Genomic DNA, 14,297 nt, shown 5'->3' with positions numbered 1-14,297 from the left:
TTGAATCATTTCCAATTTATAGCTATTATGAATATAGATACCATAAATATGCTTGTATATGTTCTTTTGGGGACCATGCAATCATTTCTCTTGGGCATATACTCAGAATAGGGTCACTGGGTCAGAGTAGATACATGTTTATAGTCAAACTATTTTCCACCATTTTTGCATTCCTACCAGCAATGTATGAGATTATCACATGTCAGTCACTGGGGAAATAGAAGTAGAAAATCTATACTCTTTCTTGTCAAGGAGCTCATAGTTCATAGAATGGTCCATAGAGTGGTGTGATACAGCACAGAAGGCAATGTTAGAGCATGCCCAGGTTACCATGGAAGCCAGGGGTGAGGTCTAAACCAGACTGGCAGGTCTTGGAAGGTTTCTGAGAGAAGGCATCACCCAAGCTGAGTCTTCAAAAATGCTTGAAGTTTAGCCCTGGTCAAGTGGCGTGAGGACATTCCAGGCAGAGTACGGCACATGAGCACGGCGGTGTGGGAAAGCGCTATATGCACAGGGGTGTGAGCAACAGCGTAGTACTCTGCAGCACAAAGCGTGCCCTGGGAGTGAGAACAGGATGTAGGTACAAGATGGCCTTTGGCTTCTGGGAATCCAGCTTTTAGTAGGCGTGATAAAAACTTGCAGGACAATAGAAGCATGATAATAGCATTTCTTAGTTTTAGGGGATTGGCTTCTGGATATGAACACAGAAGGCACATAGGAAATAAAAATGGGATAAAGGATAAAAAATTCTCAATTTGCACTTTTTTTTCTTTTTTTTGGCGGTACACGGGCCTCACTGATGCGGCCTCTCCCGTTGCAGAGCACAGGCTCCGGACGCGCAGGCTCAGCGGCCATGGCTCACGGGCCCAGCCGCTCCGCGGCATGTGGGATCTTCCCGGACCGGGGCACGAACCCGTGTCCCCTGCATCGGCAGGCGGACTCCCAACCACTGCACCACCAGGGAAGCCCGCAATTTGCACTTTTTCCTTTCAACTCACTGTTTTCCACCCAAATAACCTCAAGTCGTAAGGCAACTATGCCTTATGCATAATAGCAACGGTGAAGTTGCTTTGCGTGCGTGTGTGTGTGTGTGTGTGTGCGCGCGTGTGTATTTAGGCAGCTAATTTTAGGCCCACTGTTAGTCATTACACTGTAAGTTGATAACTAAAGGGCAGAACACTTTGAGCATTTCCCCCAGATCCTGGACACTTTTGTCATCTCTTACATGACAAGAAGCATTGGAGGCACACAGTATTTCACTTTCAAGTGCCATAGGATTACACATATTACCCTAAATTTATGGCCCTAGAGAAATTCAGATTCCTTTCCCTCACTGTATGACATTACTTATCCCATCCAGGCATGTCAACTGCCTTGCATCCTTGACTTCTTTTTCTAACCTAAAGTGACTTCTCGAGACCATTTAAAGCCCTTAAAGTTCTCTTTCAAGGTTCCAAGATGTAAAATGGAGGCAGACTCCTCAAATAAGCACACAGAGATAACTGGATCATGAAGATGGGAGAACTAAGGGATCGTAACGAAGAGAACTAGACATACAAAGACCTTTCTACTTCTCCATTTCAGAGGCTTAGAAACTGTCCGCAAAGTAAAAAAGTCATATTTCCATTGTATTCCTCTATACTCTTATTATTCCTTAGAAGATAAAATAGCTATTATATAGGTCCACAGAAGCATGGTTCTACAGGGACAAATTCTCTATCATCTAAAACCAAGAGGCTGGAATATTAACCCATCAGCCTTTAATATAATTAAGGTATCTCACACCTTAAAGCAAAGATGAGAAAACCTGTCTTATTCCACCTTTATTCACAAATAGGCAGTTGATGTTCATGGTTGTAAAACAAAACAAAACAAAACAAAACACAAGACAACAGGCCCAAAATGGAGTCGCTTATGCTAAGCCTCGTGTCACCAAACCAAACTGTAATTCACTTAAAGTTTCAGATCTCCCAGAAATGGAATCTGAAACCAGTCGATTAGGAATTGCATTATCTAAGCATTCTGCCTGACAGGCCCCTGCCATCCCCTAAATGAAAATAACTTTGTAATAACCAAGCTGTTTTATGGCTTAGTATAACTTCCTTGTTCTCACCGCCTTCTGCCTATAAAAGCCTTCTCTTCTGTACAGCTCCCTGGAGCTCCTTTCTGTCTGCAAGACGGGATGCTGTCAATTCATATCGATTTTTGCTCGAACTCTTAACATTTTAATATGCCTCAGTTTATCTTTTAATGAAGTTCAGGTGTCTAATACTGTAAGGACCATGTTCTAAGTAGAAATATTTGAATACCTGAGAGAAAACAGTAGCACCAAAGGTGATCTAAAAAGTCAGCAGAGCAGCCAAGTATATTTTTTAATGACTAGAAAGTAAGTTTCTAAAATTAGAGGTTGTAGTTACACCAGGAATGCAGGCAACAATCAATACTTATATCTGGGATATGCACTCTGAGGGATCTGATGTGTTTGCTATAAGCCCAAGGCAGTGGGAAGTACAGGAAGAAAATGAACAAAACAAAAGACCTAAAAAAAAAACCCACGCAAAAACCACACACACACTTAGAAATATTTCCAGGCTTCTCACTTCAAAAATAACCAGTTCCTTCTAAACAGTTGTTTCAGAACTGGTCTTTTTCCAACAATGTTAAGGCGAGAAAGGAAATATGAAAAAAGAACTCAATTGCAAATATTTTGCCATAGAGAAAAGGAAAGGGCTTGGGACAGGGTGGGAGGTGGGAAGGAGAAAGCTTCTTATTTTGGTCCAAACATTCACTCCTGTGGGAAATACACCTTTACGCTCTCTAAATCTCCAGCCATGCGTCCATAGCCCATCTCCTCAAGTTCTCTAGAGAATGTTCATAAGATCCATTGTTCCAGCTTTTCCGTGATCGTGTATAAAAGGCACTGCAAAGCTGGCAATGCATTCTGATACCCAACCATGTGAATTATTTTGAAACGAAGCTTATTCTTTAGATTCGATTTGACACAATGCTACAAAATAATCCCAGCGGGTGCTTTAGAAAGACTAAATCCACTGAGGATAGGATTTAAAAGGGAGAAAAAAGACAGACCAAAAAACTATTTTCTATCACACAATTCAAAAAAAAAAAAAAAAATCCCACCAAGCAATATTTAGCTTTGGATCAGGATATGGGACTGAAATTGATTGAGTTCCCCTGGGTCACCAGGGAGACTGGAGGACATATTTCTCTGAATGCAGACGTTGGCAATCATACAAAAGTTGTTCTGACCCAACTCTGTGGCCTGGCTGGGTTAATGATTTCTTTCCCCCTAATCATGTTTCCGTGAAGGAGTTTTCATCATTCTACAAAGGTCCAGCACTCCTCGTAAACCAACAGCCTGCTCTATTCAGGTCCGAGGTCTGGCTGCGTCCTGTCCCTATTCGACGCACAGGGGGTGACTTACTAACGGAGCAGGGCCTCCCAGACAACAGGGGTCTTGCTGCGTTTACTTACACCCTGGGTGGTTAACTTCTGAGGACGACAGCTGCTTCTGTCTCCTTATTTGCAATGCGCCCTACACCCTCTTTTTTTTTTTTCTTTTTTTGCATCAAAGATTGTCAGGGCAGCAGCACAGGGAGTGGAGGCTCATTTCTGGCGCCCAATTTACAAGTCCACAACCCAGTCTTGTAATTCCATCGTGAAAGACAAAAAAAGGTCAGAGAGGCAGGATCACACTTGGAAAGTGCCTAAACACCCCCTGCTTTGGGAACTCTTTTAGTCTCCATCTTGTTCCATTTATATCCAGATATTAACTTTTTCCTCCGGCACTCCAAACCAACAGACTAGTTCTTCTACCCACAGCTCCCTTTTTCTAAGACTGGTGGCCACAGATTAACAAGCAGATGATTTCTACCTATCCACGAAGCAGCATGCAGGTAGCAGAACAGCCTGTTGGAGACATACGGTTACTTATCTGCCCCCTGACATTAACCATTGGTAACGCGTAACAGTCCATTGAAGATCCCGGCCTTAATTTCCTGCACTATGATTGAACCCTCTAGAATACAAGAAAAGCAACAGTTTCCTGTTCTTTAACCTAGGATGTGGACATGAGGATTCGACGGGTAAAAGTATGACCAAAGGTTCATGTAAACCCCATTTACACCGTAAACAGAGCATTGAAATATATTTCTAGGCCCAAGATGGCTCCACTCAACCTCCAAACGCCAAGCCACCTCTGGGGTCTATAATTATTTCCTTGTTTCCTACTCATTTTCTATTTTTCTTTTCTTTGCTCCTTCCTCTTCATCCTGTAAAAGCTTCCTGTCCTCCACCCCATTTTGCAGTTCTTTGGACTCGTTTACTATCACCTAAATTGTCATTTTTAATCATTTTGACAAAAGTAACATTTGGGGTTCAGCATCAACAAGACTAAAGATTAAGATAATAAGATCATTCAAAATGAAAAGAGTCTTTATACTTGGAGAAATCTACCAGCCCTCAAAAGCTTACAGAAGTGGAGAAGATTTGCTCTCCATAAAGCAGGTAACCTGAATATTCAGCACTTATAGTAGGGGAGTGAGTTGGATAGAAGAATACTGTTAAGATTCCGTGGGAACAGATGCATGGTACTCACAGGCTAAAGAAACTTCATTCAATAGAATTAATCAAATCTCCCTCGTGATGATCTCCACATTCCGCATTCCTGATTGAATACCGCCAAGCCCCCAACACTTGGCTCTAGCTGAAAGCTTTTCTCACCTCCCCCACTTGCTCTAGTGTCTCTTGGTGACCCTCCCAGGGCTTGGCTGGGGCCCCGGGGTGCCAGAGCTGTGATCAGGCTGAATAGCCATAGAATAGATGATTCTGCTGCTAACCCTGGGAGCACAATTCTGTTCTATTTTTTGTTCAGCACCACGTTGTGCTTTGGACAAAAATAAAAAGACTTCAAAAATACTAAGAGTAATGCTTACACGCAATGGCTATCAAAATATTTCGAGAATACACAAACATTTTACACTAGACGTTTTAGAGCTACAATCTTCTAAGAACTTCAAACATTTTACTTCAAATACCATATTAAAAGTTTTAGTTCCTGTACTCTCCTAATTCTCCTCTATAATTCAGTGAGATTAACAGGGTAAAAATATCTTTATATTCCATGCATTAGCTGGAAGGTAAGATCCTAAAAGCAAAAGAAACAAAAGGAAATTGTATTTGTATTTGAAATGAATTTACATAATTTTTGAGCTAGTGTAGTTCATTATTTTTAGACTCATAGAACATTCTCACAGCAACTGTACAACTATTAGCTCTATAAATAATAAAAAAGAAATATTGCTAGTAATTATTCCAAAACAATGAAATTTAATTGCATTACAATTATTTTGATGTTTAAGTAGTATTTTTCTACCTAATGGGATTTCTTGCAGTAGTCGCTTCAACTAAATCTTATTAGATCAGTAAAATTTAATTAGGAAAAAAATCCCACTCCTGGCCATGATTATTGTTATTCAAGTTCCTGAACAAAGCAAGACATAAATACAAAGCTTTAATGCTTCAACCAGAATGGCATCACAGTTGGACAGGGATTTAAAGAAATGTACTTGTGGCACAGTGATTTTATTCATCCTTCCTGCATTTTTTTTTGTTTTCAAGTGTTGAGGAAATTTTAAGGACTTTGTAAGGTCCTTTAAAATGTAACAGATTATCTAGTACACCTGATTTCACTATCCCTTTTCTCCTCCCTGCCTTTAGAGTACCATTTTACCTCCTGGGAACATCTTATTTCTGTAACTGAATTATTTCCTTCTCATGGGAAGGTGGAGTAAATCAATTAATCACTATTGGGTACACCTCCGTAGCTTCTGCTGGGAGGCTTTCTGACAAAGTACCAATACTAATCTTTAATTTCTTGTGGCGCTCTTATGCCCTTACTGATCCATACTTATAAGTGATTTGTACTGGTTCTCAAGACCCAGCATTTGTTTCTTTTTTACATTATCAGGTTAAATCTGGTAGTTGCCTTGACTGGAAACCTCAGTGATGTTTGTGTTAAGTTGTGTGCACGGTAATTGGCCTGGTGAAGGGAGCCACATCATCTTTCTCACTTCAAGTAAAGCATGTCACACTGGATTATCCCTGTTCACATTTGCCTAGCGCCTTGCTTGGCACTTAAAGTACTTGAAGGAATTAATGGACCGCCCAAATCACCTGTTGATAGCGCTATCAACTTACCAGCCAGCGTATGCATACATTCCATAATAAAAGGCCAGTGGCAATCCCATAATACTTGCATCTCTTCCTGAAAAGGCATCTTTAAAGTGTTGTGTTTGCCCTACAATAAGAATAGAAAGATTTAGGACTTTTCAAAGAATTGGTTATTATTCATTCTTTAACCATAAACATGAATGCGGGGGTGGGGAGGGGGATTGGGAATGAACTATACAGTTTCAGGCCTAGATTTCTTACTCTCTGCTCATTCCCAAGTTTATTAATGCTGTATCCATTCTACAGAAGGAGTCCCAAAAGTATACTGATTGCCACTAACACTACCTCACATTTATTTTAATAAAATCATGGCAAAGAGGAAAATGGCATTTCAAAAACAATCTCTTTTTTAAGCATGCCTCTACTCGTAACAGAGTTTGACCAGGAAGGAAGACTAAAGGATAGTCTGTAAACTATAGTTTTTGGGAGTGTGATATAATTCTTAAAAATGATGGTAATATAATGTTTGGGAAGAAATATTCAAGGGTCTATCTTCAATGAGGAGGCATGAAACCCAAGAACCACCTTCTCAGATCATTTAACTTACTTTCTGCTTTCTCCCTATAGTTCATTAGATACCAACAGGGGTTGGAAAACCCTGTGGAACCAATCTGTTCCGCACCCCCAAGCTTCTTTTGTAAAGAAAGATTTATTGGAGCACACTTAGGTCCACTTATTTACCTATGACTGATACTATCAGTCTATGGCTAATTTCACTCTCCAGCAGAGCTGATAGTTGTGGCAGAGACCAAATGGTGCACGAAGTTGAAAACATTTACAATCCGCCCATTTACGGAGAAAGTCTGCAGGCCCTTTCCTAGAGAATGGCATGCTTTCCTTCTAGAAACAGAAAAGAAACTATACTGAACTCTAAAATAAATAGGTTTAAACAAATTTTTGCAGCAACATGTGAACTGAGCACTTTTATTTTTATTTTTTATAAATTTATTTATTTATTTTTGGCTGCGTTGGGTCTTCACTGCTACGCGCGGGCCTTCTCTAGCTGTGGCCAGCGGGGGCTACTCTTCATTGCGGTGCATGGGCTTCTCATTGTGGTGGCTTCTCTTGTTGTGGAGCATGGACTCTAGGTGCACGGTCTTCAGTAGCTGTGGCACGCGGGCTCAGTAGTTGTGGCGCACGGGCTTAGGTGCTCCACAGCATATGGGATCTTCCCAGAGCAGGGCTCGACCCCATGTCCCCTGCATTGGCAGGCGGATTCTTAACCACTGCACCACCAGGGAAGCCCTGGACTGAGCACTTTTATGCATAACAGTTTTCTCTACTTTGTAGAGACTTTTCCTGTATATCTTTTGGATAATTAAAAAATAGAAATTCAGATTTACTTTAGTCAATCAGTATTCAAAGTTAGGCATGAAAAGTCTCTATTTCCCAAAGAAAACAGCAAATGAGATGATCTAAATGGGAAATGTGACTTGTTTCAAAACTGGCCTTCCCATAAGAAAATAAAAGGCGGATGGGAGGTAGATGATATACATAAGACCCTTTTTCTCTTCACTCAAATCTCAGTTTTTGCCTGCATTGTACAGACAACAACACATGTATCAATATAACGTGCAAGTTTTGAGACCCCAAATGGAGAATATTGAGTTATCCACTAAATGACTTTCCCCTCAAAGCATCCAATTCCTAAATATAGTTCATTTTTTAAAATGATACTGTCAATTCAGAAATACCTATTTTACAAAAACATCTCTTATCCTCATAGAAGGAGAATATAAATACTGGAAACCCTGTAAAAACATCTGTTGCATACTGCTTTACCATGATCTGTAGTCTACTTGGCCTTAAGGGACAATATTCCTAAGAGTGCAGCACTGAATAATCAATAAAAGATATCAAATTTTTTTTTTTTTGCCGTACGCGGGCCTCTCACTGTTGTGGCCTCTCTCATTGCGGAGCACAGGCTCCGGACGCGCAGGCTCAGCAGCCACGGCTCACGGGTACAGCCGCTCCACGGCATGTGGGATCTTCCCGGACCGGGGCAGGAACCCGTGTCCCCTGCTTTGGCAGGTGGACTCTCAACCACTGCGCCACCAGGGAAGCCCAAAAGATATCATACTTTGCAAAGACTGAATCCCAAGCACAGACCCTGAAAAGGGCCATTTTGAGAGTATTACGAAAGAGAGGTGCTTCTAAGTTTCAGGAATATTTCGGCTGCATAACAGAGGTCTCAGGAAGATGAAAGTTATTATATTCAAAGGAAAGTTTAACAAATCCTCATAAGAGAATACAGAACATACAGCTAGTTTCTGGATCTCATTAGATTAGAATAAATGCACAATCTGTATAAGTAGAATTTCTCTCTTCTTGAAGTTTCACATTAATGTGAGAAATATGTGATAAGTTAGAGACAAAGAGAATCACTGTTTTATAATAATAGAGTAAATAAACCTGCTAAGAATACTCTCCAAAATATTTAATTTACTTTAAATGTAGTAAAATTCTCAGGTCACTTCTCTGTTAAGTGAGATATAAGGAAACATGGTCACATTAAGCACTGATATTGAAACTGAGCAGGACCCCGTGGGGCCTTCCCCATGTCCCCTGCCTCTGGTTTGTAGAAAACCTTTAACCTTCTAGGCCTTCCCTGAGTTCCAAAGAGCAATTTTAATCAGAGAAGTGAGAAAATGCAGAAACAAAGGAAAGCAGTCAAACAAGACAAAACAAAATAGTAATAGTTTAGCCGTAAAACGAACTCAAGGTCTTTTAGTTACTCCTTAAGGGCTATAGATAACATCCTGAGTCACACCCTTGAGTTGTTTTCCAGATACTAAAATCCCCACCAGGTGGAAGAAGCTAACTGCATGATCACCACAGTCTTGTGGCCCCAAACTGGCCGCAACCTGAGGATCGATAATGCTGACCTCTGTGACCTTACCTGTTACCTCCTCATCAACCAATCAGAGAATGGTGCGTGAGCTGATCATGCACCCTGTGACCCTCTCCCCCACACTGTCTTTAAAAGGCCTTTCCTGAAAGCCATCCAGAGGTTCAGGTCTTTTGAGTATGAGCTGCCCATTCTCCTTGCTTGGCCCTGCGATAAACACTGTACTTTCCTTCACCACAACTTGGTGTCAGTAGATTGGCTTTGCTGTGCATCGGGCAAGCAGCCCTAAGTTTGGTTCAGTAACAATACCATAAGTATTAAAGGATCATTCTGTTGTAATGCCAAAAAACAAATCTAAACAATCTATCATGACTTTTGCTCTCAAGGAATTTGCAATACACTACCACTTGGGCAACCTCACCTCACCTCACACACATATATAAATAAGTGGTAAAAACTGACTACAGTCTTACATTACATCAAAAAGAAAAAAGAAATGAAAAAAAGTCTTTGTTTTAAAGGATAGTATATCATCTTTTGGAACCTAAACTAGAACAAAAGAAGGGTCCATGACCCAGAGTTTCTGCACTTTCCAAAAATGGAAGAAATTCCTTACAGAAGTCTACAGAGTTAGCCCAGAAAAGGAGAGCGGCAGCAAAACAGATTATTTTCCCTACATTTCTGACGGGTCAGATAAAATTTGGGCAGGCCAGCTCTGTGGAGGCCAAGGTGAATTAGAAGCGTGAGCCCACGTCTTCCCTTCAGTGTAAGCTATAGTGTTAAACATCTTCATTGTGTTTACGTTGGCTGATGTTGCTGGATTTGATGCAAACATTCAGCCAGGAGAGCTCTAAGCTCTCCCACAAGGCTTATTAAATGGACAGCAGCAGCTCCCTTTCCCCAGCTACAGAATGACGAACCGTTCCACTTTTATTACTGTTTAATGCCTCTACCATCAGCAATGATTTTTTTGCTTAATGTTGGCATTTCCTTTTGTCTTGTGTAATTCTTCTCTTGCCACTTCATTAAATTTCTCTATAAATTCCGTTTCTTGGAACAGACAATATCAATGTAAACATTAAATACTTAACATGCCCAAGTTATATGTCAGTCCTTTACAAGTTCATCTCACTTTCTTACTTATTTCCTACCATTGTGCCCATTGTTAGTTAAATAACTCACCTGGACCTCCTCCTCATCCAACAACTTCCCCTGAATCCAAGCAACTGCCTGTGCCTTCTTACCTAGAACAACTGAAACTCTAAATGACATCACCCTCAACCATCTCATCTTTGCTTGTTTAATAGTCAAGTCTATAAGGCAAATACTCCCAGAAAATGGTGTTACATCTCCACAGAAATGCAGATTTTACATAAAAACTAATGTAACAATAAAACTTACATTTTTACAGCTATCTTTATTGTCAGATAATATTTGTCTTTTTGCGAACGCTATTCCCATATCTGACTCTCCTTCTGTCAAGAATCTATTCTCAAGGTAAAAGGAATAATAACCGTAAAAGAATTATTCATTATTTTTCATTATTTTCCAGGTATCTTTTTCTCTCTAATCTTTAACACTGTGGTTGAACTACTTTAAAGTAAAAATAAGAAGACATATTTATCTGTAGTTAAAACTAATGGCTTATTTTTCTTTCCCCCTTTGTGTTTTCGCTACAAATAGTTTAGACCAAGAGAAAATTCACTGATGCCTTATTTCGTTGCTTGGCCCAGTCTTAATCCTCTTGTTGCCATTCAGCTGTAAATACCAACTCAGCCCCCAATGTTGCAGGCTTTCAAATCAATTAGATGACGGTACAGAGCCTAAGTTCCATGAGCAGAGAGTCTAATTAAGGGATTCTGCTAGCACAAGCGAAAGTTAGTGTTAGAAGAGACCAAAAGCAGAAACGTATTTTAAAAAGCGTTTACTTTTCAGTCCCTACCTTTAATTAGCTGCATCACTCCAGGGACTATAATTATCAGAATTGCTGTGAGCTTGCAAAAGGTTAGGAAAATCTGGATCCGGGCGCTCCAGCTGACACTCATGCTATTTAGGACCATCACCACAGCTGCAAACAAATAGATGAAGTTAGAAAAGGTGAATCATCATTGGTATGAAGACGTCTTAGGTTGTGGCTCTTCAAAGTGCCATCCATGAACCAGCAGTGTTGCCATTACCTGGAAGCAGTTGAGAAATGCTTAATCTCAGGTACCACACCAGACCTAAGGGCTACAAATCTGTATCTCAGCAAGATCTCTAGGTGATTTTTAGGCACACCGAAGTTTCAGAGGCTTGGATGAAACCTGTGAACAGTAAGAAGTTCTCTCTTGTTCTTTGTATATGTCAATAAGAGTGGACAAAGACTGTAGCGCCCTAATAATCATATAAAAATACCTTCTAAGCAAATCCCGAAGTCATCACATGCAGTGAGATTGTTGAAGTCATCGCATGCAATGAGATTGTTGAATGCAATGAGATTGTTGAAGTCATCACATGCAATGAGTCATCACATGCAATGAGATCTTCAGCTTGATACAGCGGGCAACTCTTTCCTCGTTCAATGATTGACCTTGTGCATAGTCACCCGCCAGCGGGGCATCACACTCAAGAAGGGGCAATGTGTGAGCTGGGACGTGACTCTTCACCGTCAGGACTAGCTGTAGACAGCACTTTTTGCATTTCCTTTCCACTTGCCAATCAGCACAGTCAGGAGTGACTTTCAACCTACCCTAAATGTATAGGCTTCCCAGACACGTTTTGGAACTTGAAAAAATGTTACAAGGGATGAATCCAAAAGAGTTCCCAGATGCACAGTGGGTCTGAAGCCAGCAGAATTTCCCTTTCTTCGTGATACTGTCCCCAGTGTCCCGAGTAGTATTCAACTATTCACTCTCCCCGCACTGTGGACCATGAGAACCTTGAGGGCAGAAGAAGCATTATTCATCTCTGTCTTGCTAGTATCCAGCTTCATCCCTGGCCCAGGAAGATCGTCAACATGGTTTTGTTGAATCAATGAATGAGCTGGATCCTCAGTTTTAAAAAACCAACTTCAGCCAAAGAGGAATGAAATGAATGGCGATATTCTCAAACCGTGCCTCCTATACTCTGCCGGAGTGACTTATGCTGGACAGTGGATTCCAACTTTACGCTCTTTCTAAAACCCTATGCTTAGTGTTAACTTGCTCCCTCCCCCACTGCCCCAAAAGCTACTTCATACCTGATATTTGTAGTTATTATCTATAAGCTTTATTTTTAAAAAGGTGTGTTCTCCCTAAACAAATAACAAAAATGTATGAAAATACTTCTTGGAGGATAAAACCAAACACAGAATTCTTACAGCTCAGGTTGCAATAGGAAGCTTTCCATATGTACAATAATGAGTCATCTTCATAGTTCCAATTGCCTGATACAATCATTAGCTCATTTCAGAATTTAAGAATTGGAGCAAATGTATCAACACAATGTATAATAGCAAATTTTTTAAAATAACCTAGCCCCCAAAGGAAGGCTAATTAAGGTATACCTTTTTAAGGGTTTACTATGCAGCCATGTAAAATCATGATGCAGTTAAATATTTATTCCACGAAAGATTGTTCATGACGTTTTACTGACCAATACAGCAAATTACAGAGAGATGGGTAGATGATAAATTGTTAGGTAGATAGAAAGATAGATAAAGACACAGAGAGAAAGGAACGGAAAAATTCTGAATGAGTGTTTACTGAAACATTAACAGAAGGTATCTACAGATGACAGAATATTGAATAATTTTCAAGTTTAAAAATTTATTTTGCTACATGATTTAAAATAATTTTTATAATGAACATGAAGTATTAAGTAAAAACTCAATAAAAGCAATTTTCATTTTTGAAAACAACTCAAAGATGGGAAGAATAAGGGACCATGAAAAGTTAGATAGGAGGTTACTAATGAAGAAATGTTTCAAAGGAATAATGATGAGAATGATTAGAAAGGCTGGAGCCCTGAATAAGCTACAGGGGAAGCTAAGAGAAATATTTTATCTGTGTTTGAAGCTGGAAACATGAAGAAATAGACAGGTCTATTGTTAATCACCAAGTGCATTATTTTATCAGTGAAAAGATAAAAAATAATTACTTTTCTCTCCCCTATACAAAGCACTTATATACTGAAAATAATTTAATGCAACTCTGTGTTCATCTTCATCATCCAGTGATTCTTTTCCTTTTTCTATGTAAATTACTCTGTGATAAATGAGTCATGATAAGAAAGGGATTATTTTTTTAGTTAAGGAGATTCAGCACTGATCTGAAGATAATTGGGTGCATGTTCCCACCAACAACAAAAGAGCACTGTTTTCTTTTAACTAGAGCTCCTAAAACCCCAAGGTATTTTTGAGAGTATTTTTGAGAGTACTCCACAATAGAAAAGAGCTGTTGTAAGGAGAGGAGGGGAGAAAAACGAGGAAGGAGAAAAAGGAATAGAGGGCGGGAGGGCAGGAAGGAAGAAAAAGAAGAAAGGGAGGGAGGGAGGAAGGGGGAGGGAAAAGAGAGAGGGGCATCCCCGTATTTAGAACCTCTATATATTTGCAAAGAGGAAAGAAGGTTTGTTACGTTCATAAACAGCGTAGGCATTACATTCAATGCCTACTGAAATAGAAAAAAAATGAGTTTTGGGAATTTTATATTTTGTAAAGTTTTCTTAGAAAACTGGAAGACAAAATCAAACAAATACTATGAATGGATAATCTCACCTTGCTTTCCTCTCAGACAGCTGAAATAAAAATTCTGGTTAAGCCTGATACCTCTCAAAGGTTTCTCAAAACCCTGCTTTATCTGAGCATCCAGACATTGCCCTCATTATTCCAAACGCCAAATTCCAGCTGAGATGTTCCTCTATGACCCTGAAGGGATACAGCTCAACAAGTAACAAGGTAGCCAGTACAGAGGCACTGTGAAGGTCCTCACGTGGCTAGAACTGCTGTTTCATCATGTGTCTTTCCAGAGAAATTTAAGTCTATGTATATCGCTTATCCAACAATACTGAAAAGGGATTTGGGATTCACTAAATGCAAGTTTTCAGAGCTTCTGGAACAACATCTACAAGACTTTGGTTTTTATACACTATCTATCCACATTGTAATCATCAAAGAAAAGTGGGCAAGCTTTCAGCCTAGCTTTACTTCCTTTGAGTAACGATGGCTAACTTCATGCATTAAGAA

The 14,297-nt window shown here is 39.9% G+C and overlaps 1 protein-coding gene across 1 annotated transcript in view; it reads right to left on the bottom strand.

Moving 5' to 3' along the window:
• The window catches only part of SLC7A11 (solute carrier family 7 member 11), a gene marked incomplete at its 3' end in the record, with an annotated part of 86,186 nt that overhangs the window by 59,163 nt on the left and 12,726 nt on the right, over window positions 1-14,297 (bottom strand). Inside the window, exons 4-5 of the mRNA XM_082837712.1 lie at window positions 11,040-11,165; window positions 6,217-6,316 (exon numbers count right to left, since the gene is read on the bottom strand). Coding sequence (XP_082693838.1) covers window positions 6,217-6,316; window positions 11,040-11,165 — 226 coding nt within the window. The remainder of the gene's footprint in view (window positions 1-6,216; window positions 6,317-11,039; window positions 11,166-14,297) is intronic.

This window comes from Leucopleurus acutus (genome assembly GCF_964270905.1).
Source record: "Leucopleurus acutus genome assembly, chromosome: 4".
Classification (NCBI taxonomy): Eukaryota; Metazoa; Chordata; class Mammalia; order Artiodactyla; family Delphinidae; genus Leucopleurus; species Leucopleurus acutus.
The sequence above is the reverse complement of the archived record's forward strand: the minus strand, read 5'-3'. Positions and strand labels throughout refer to the sequence as shown.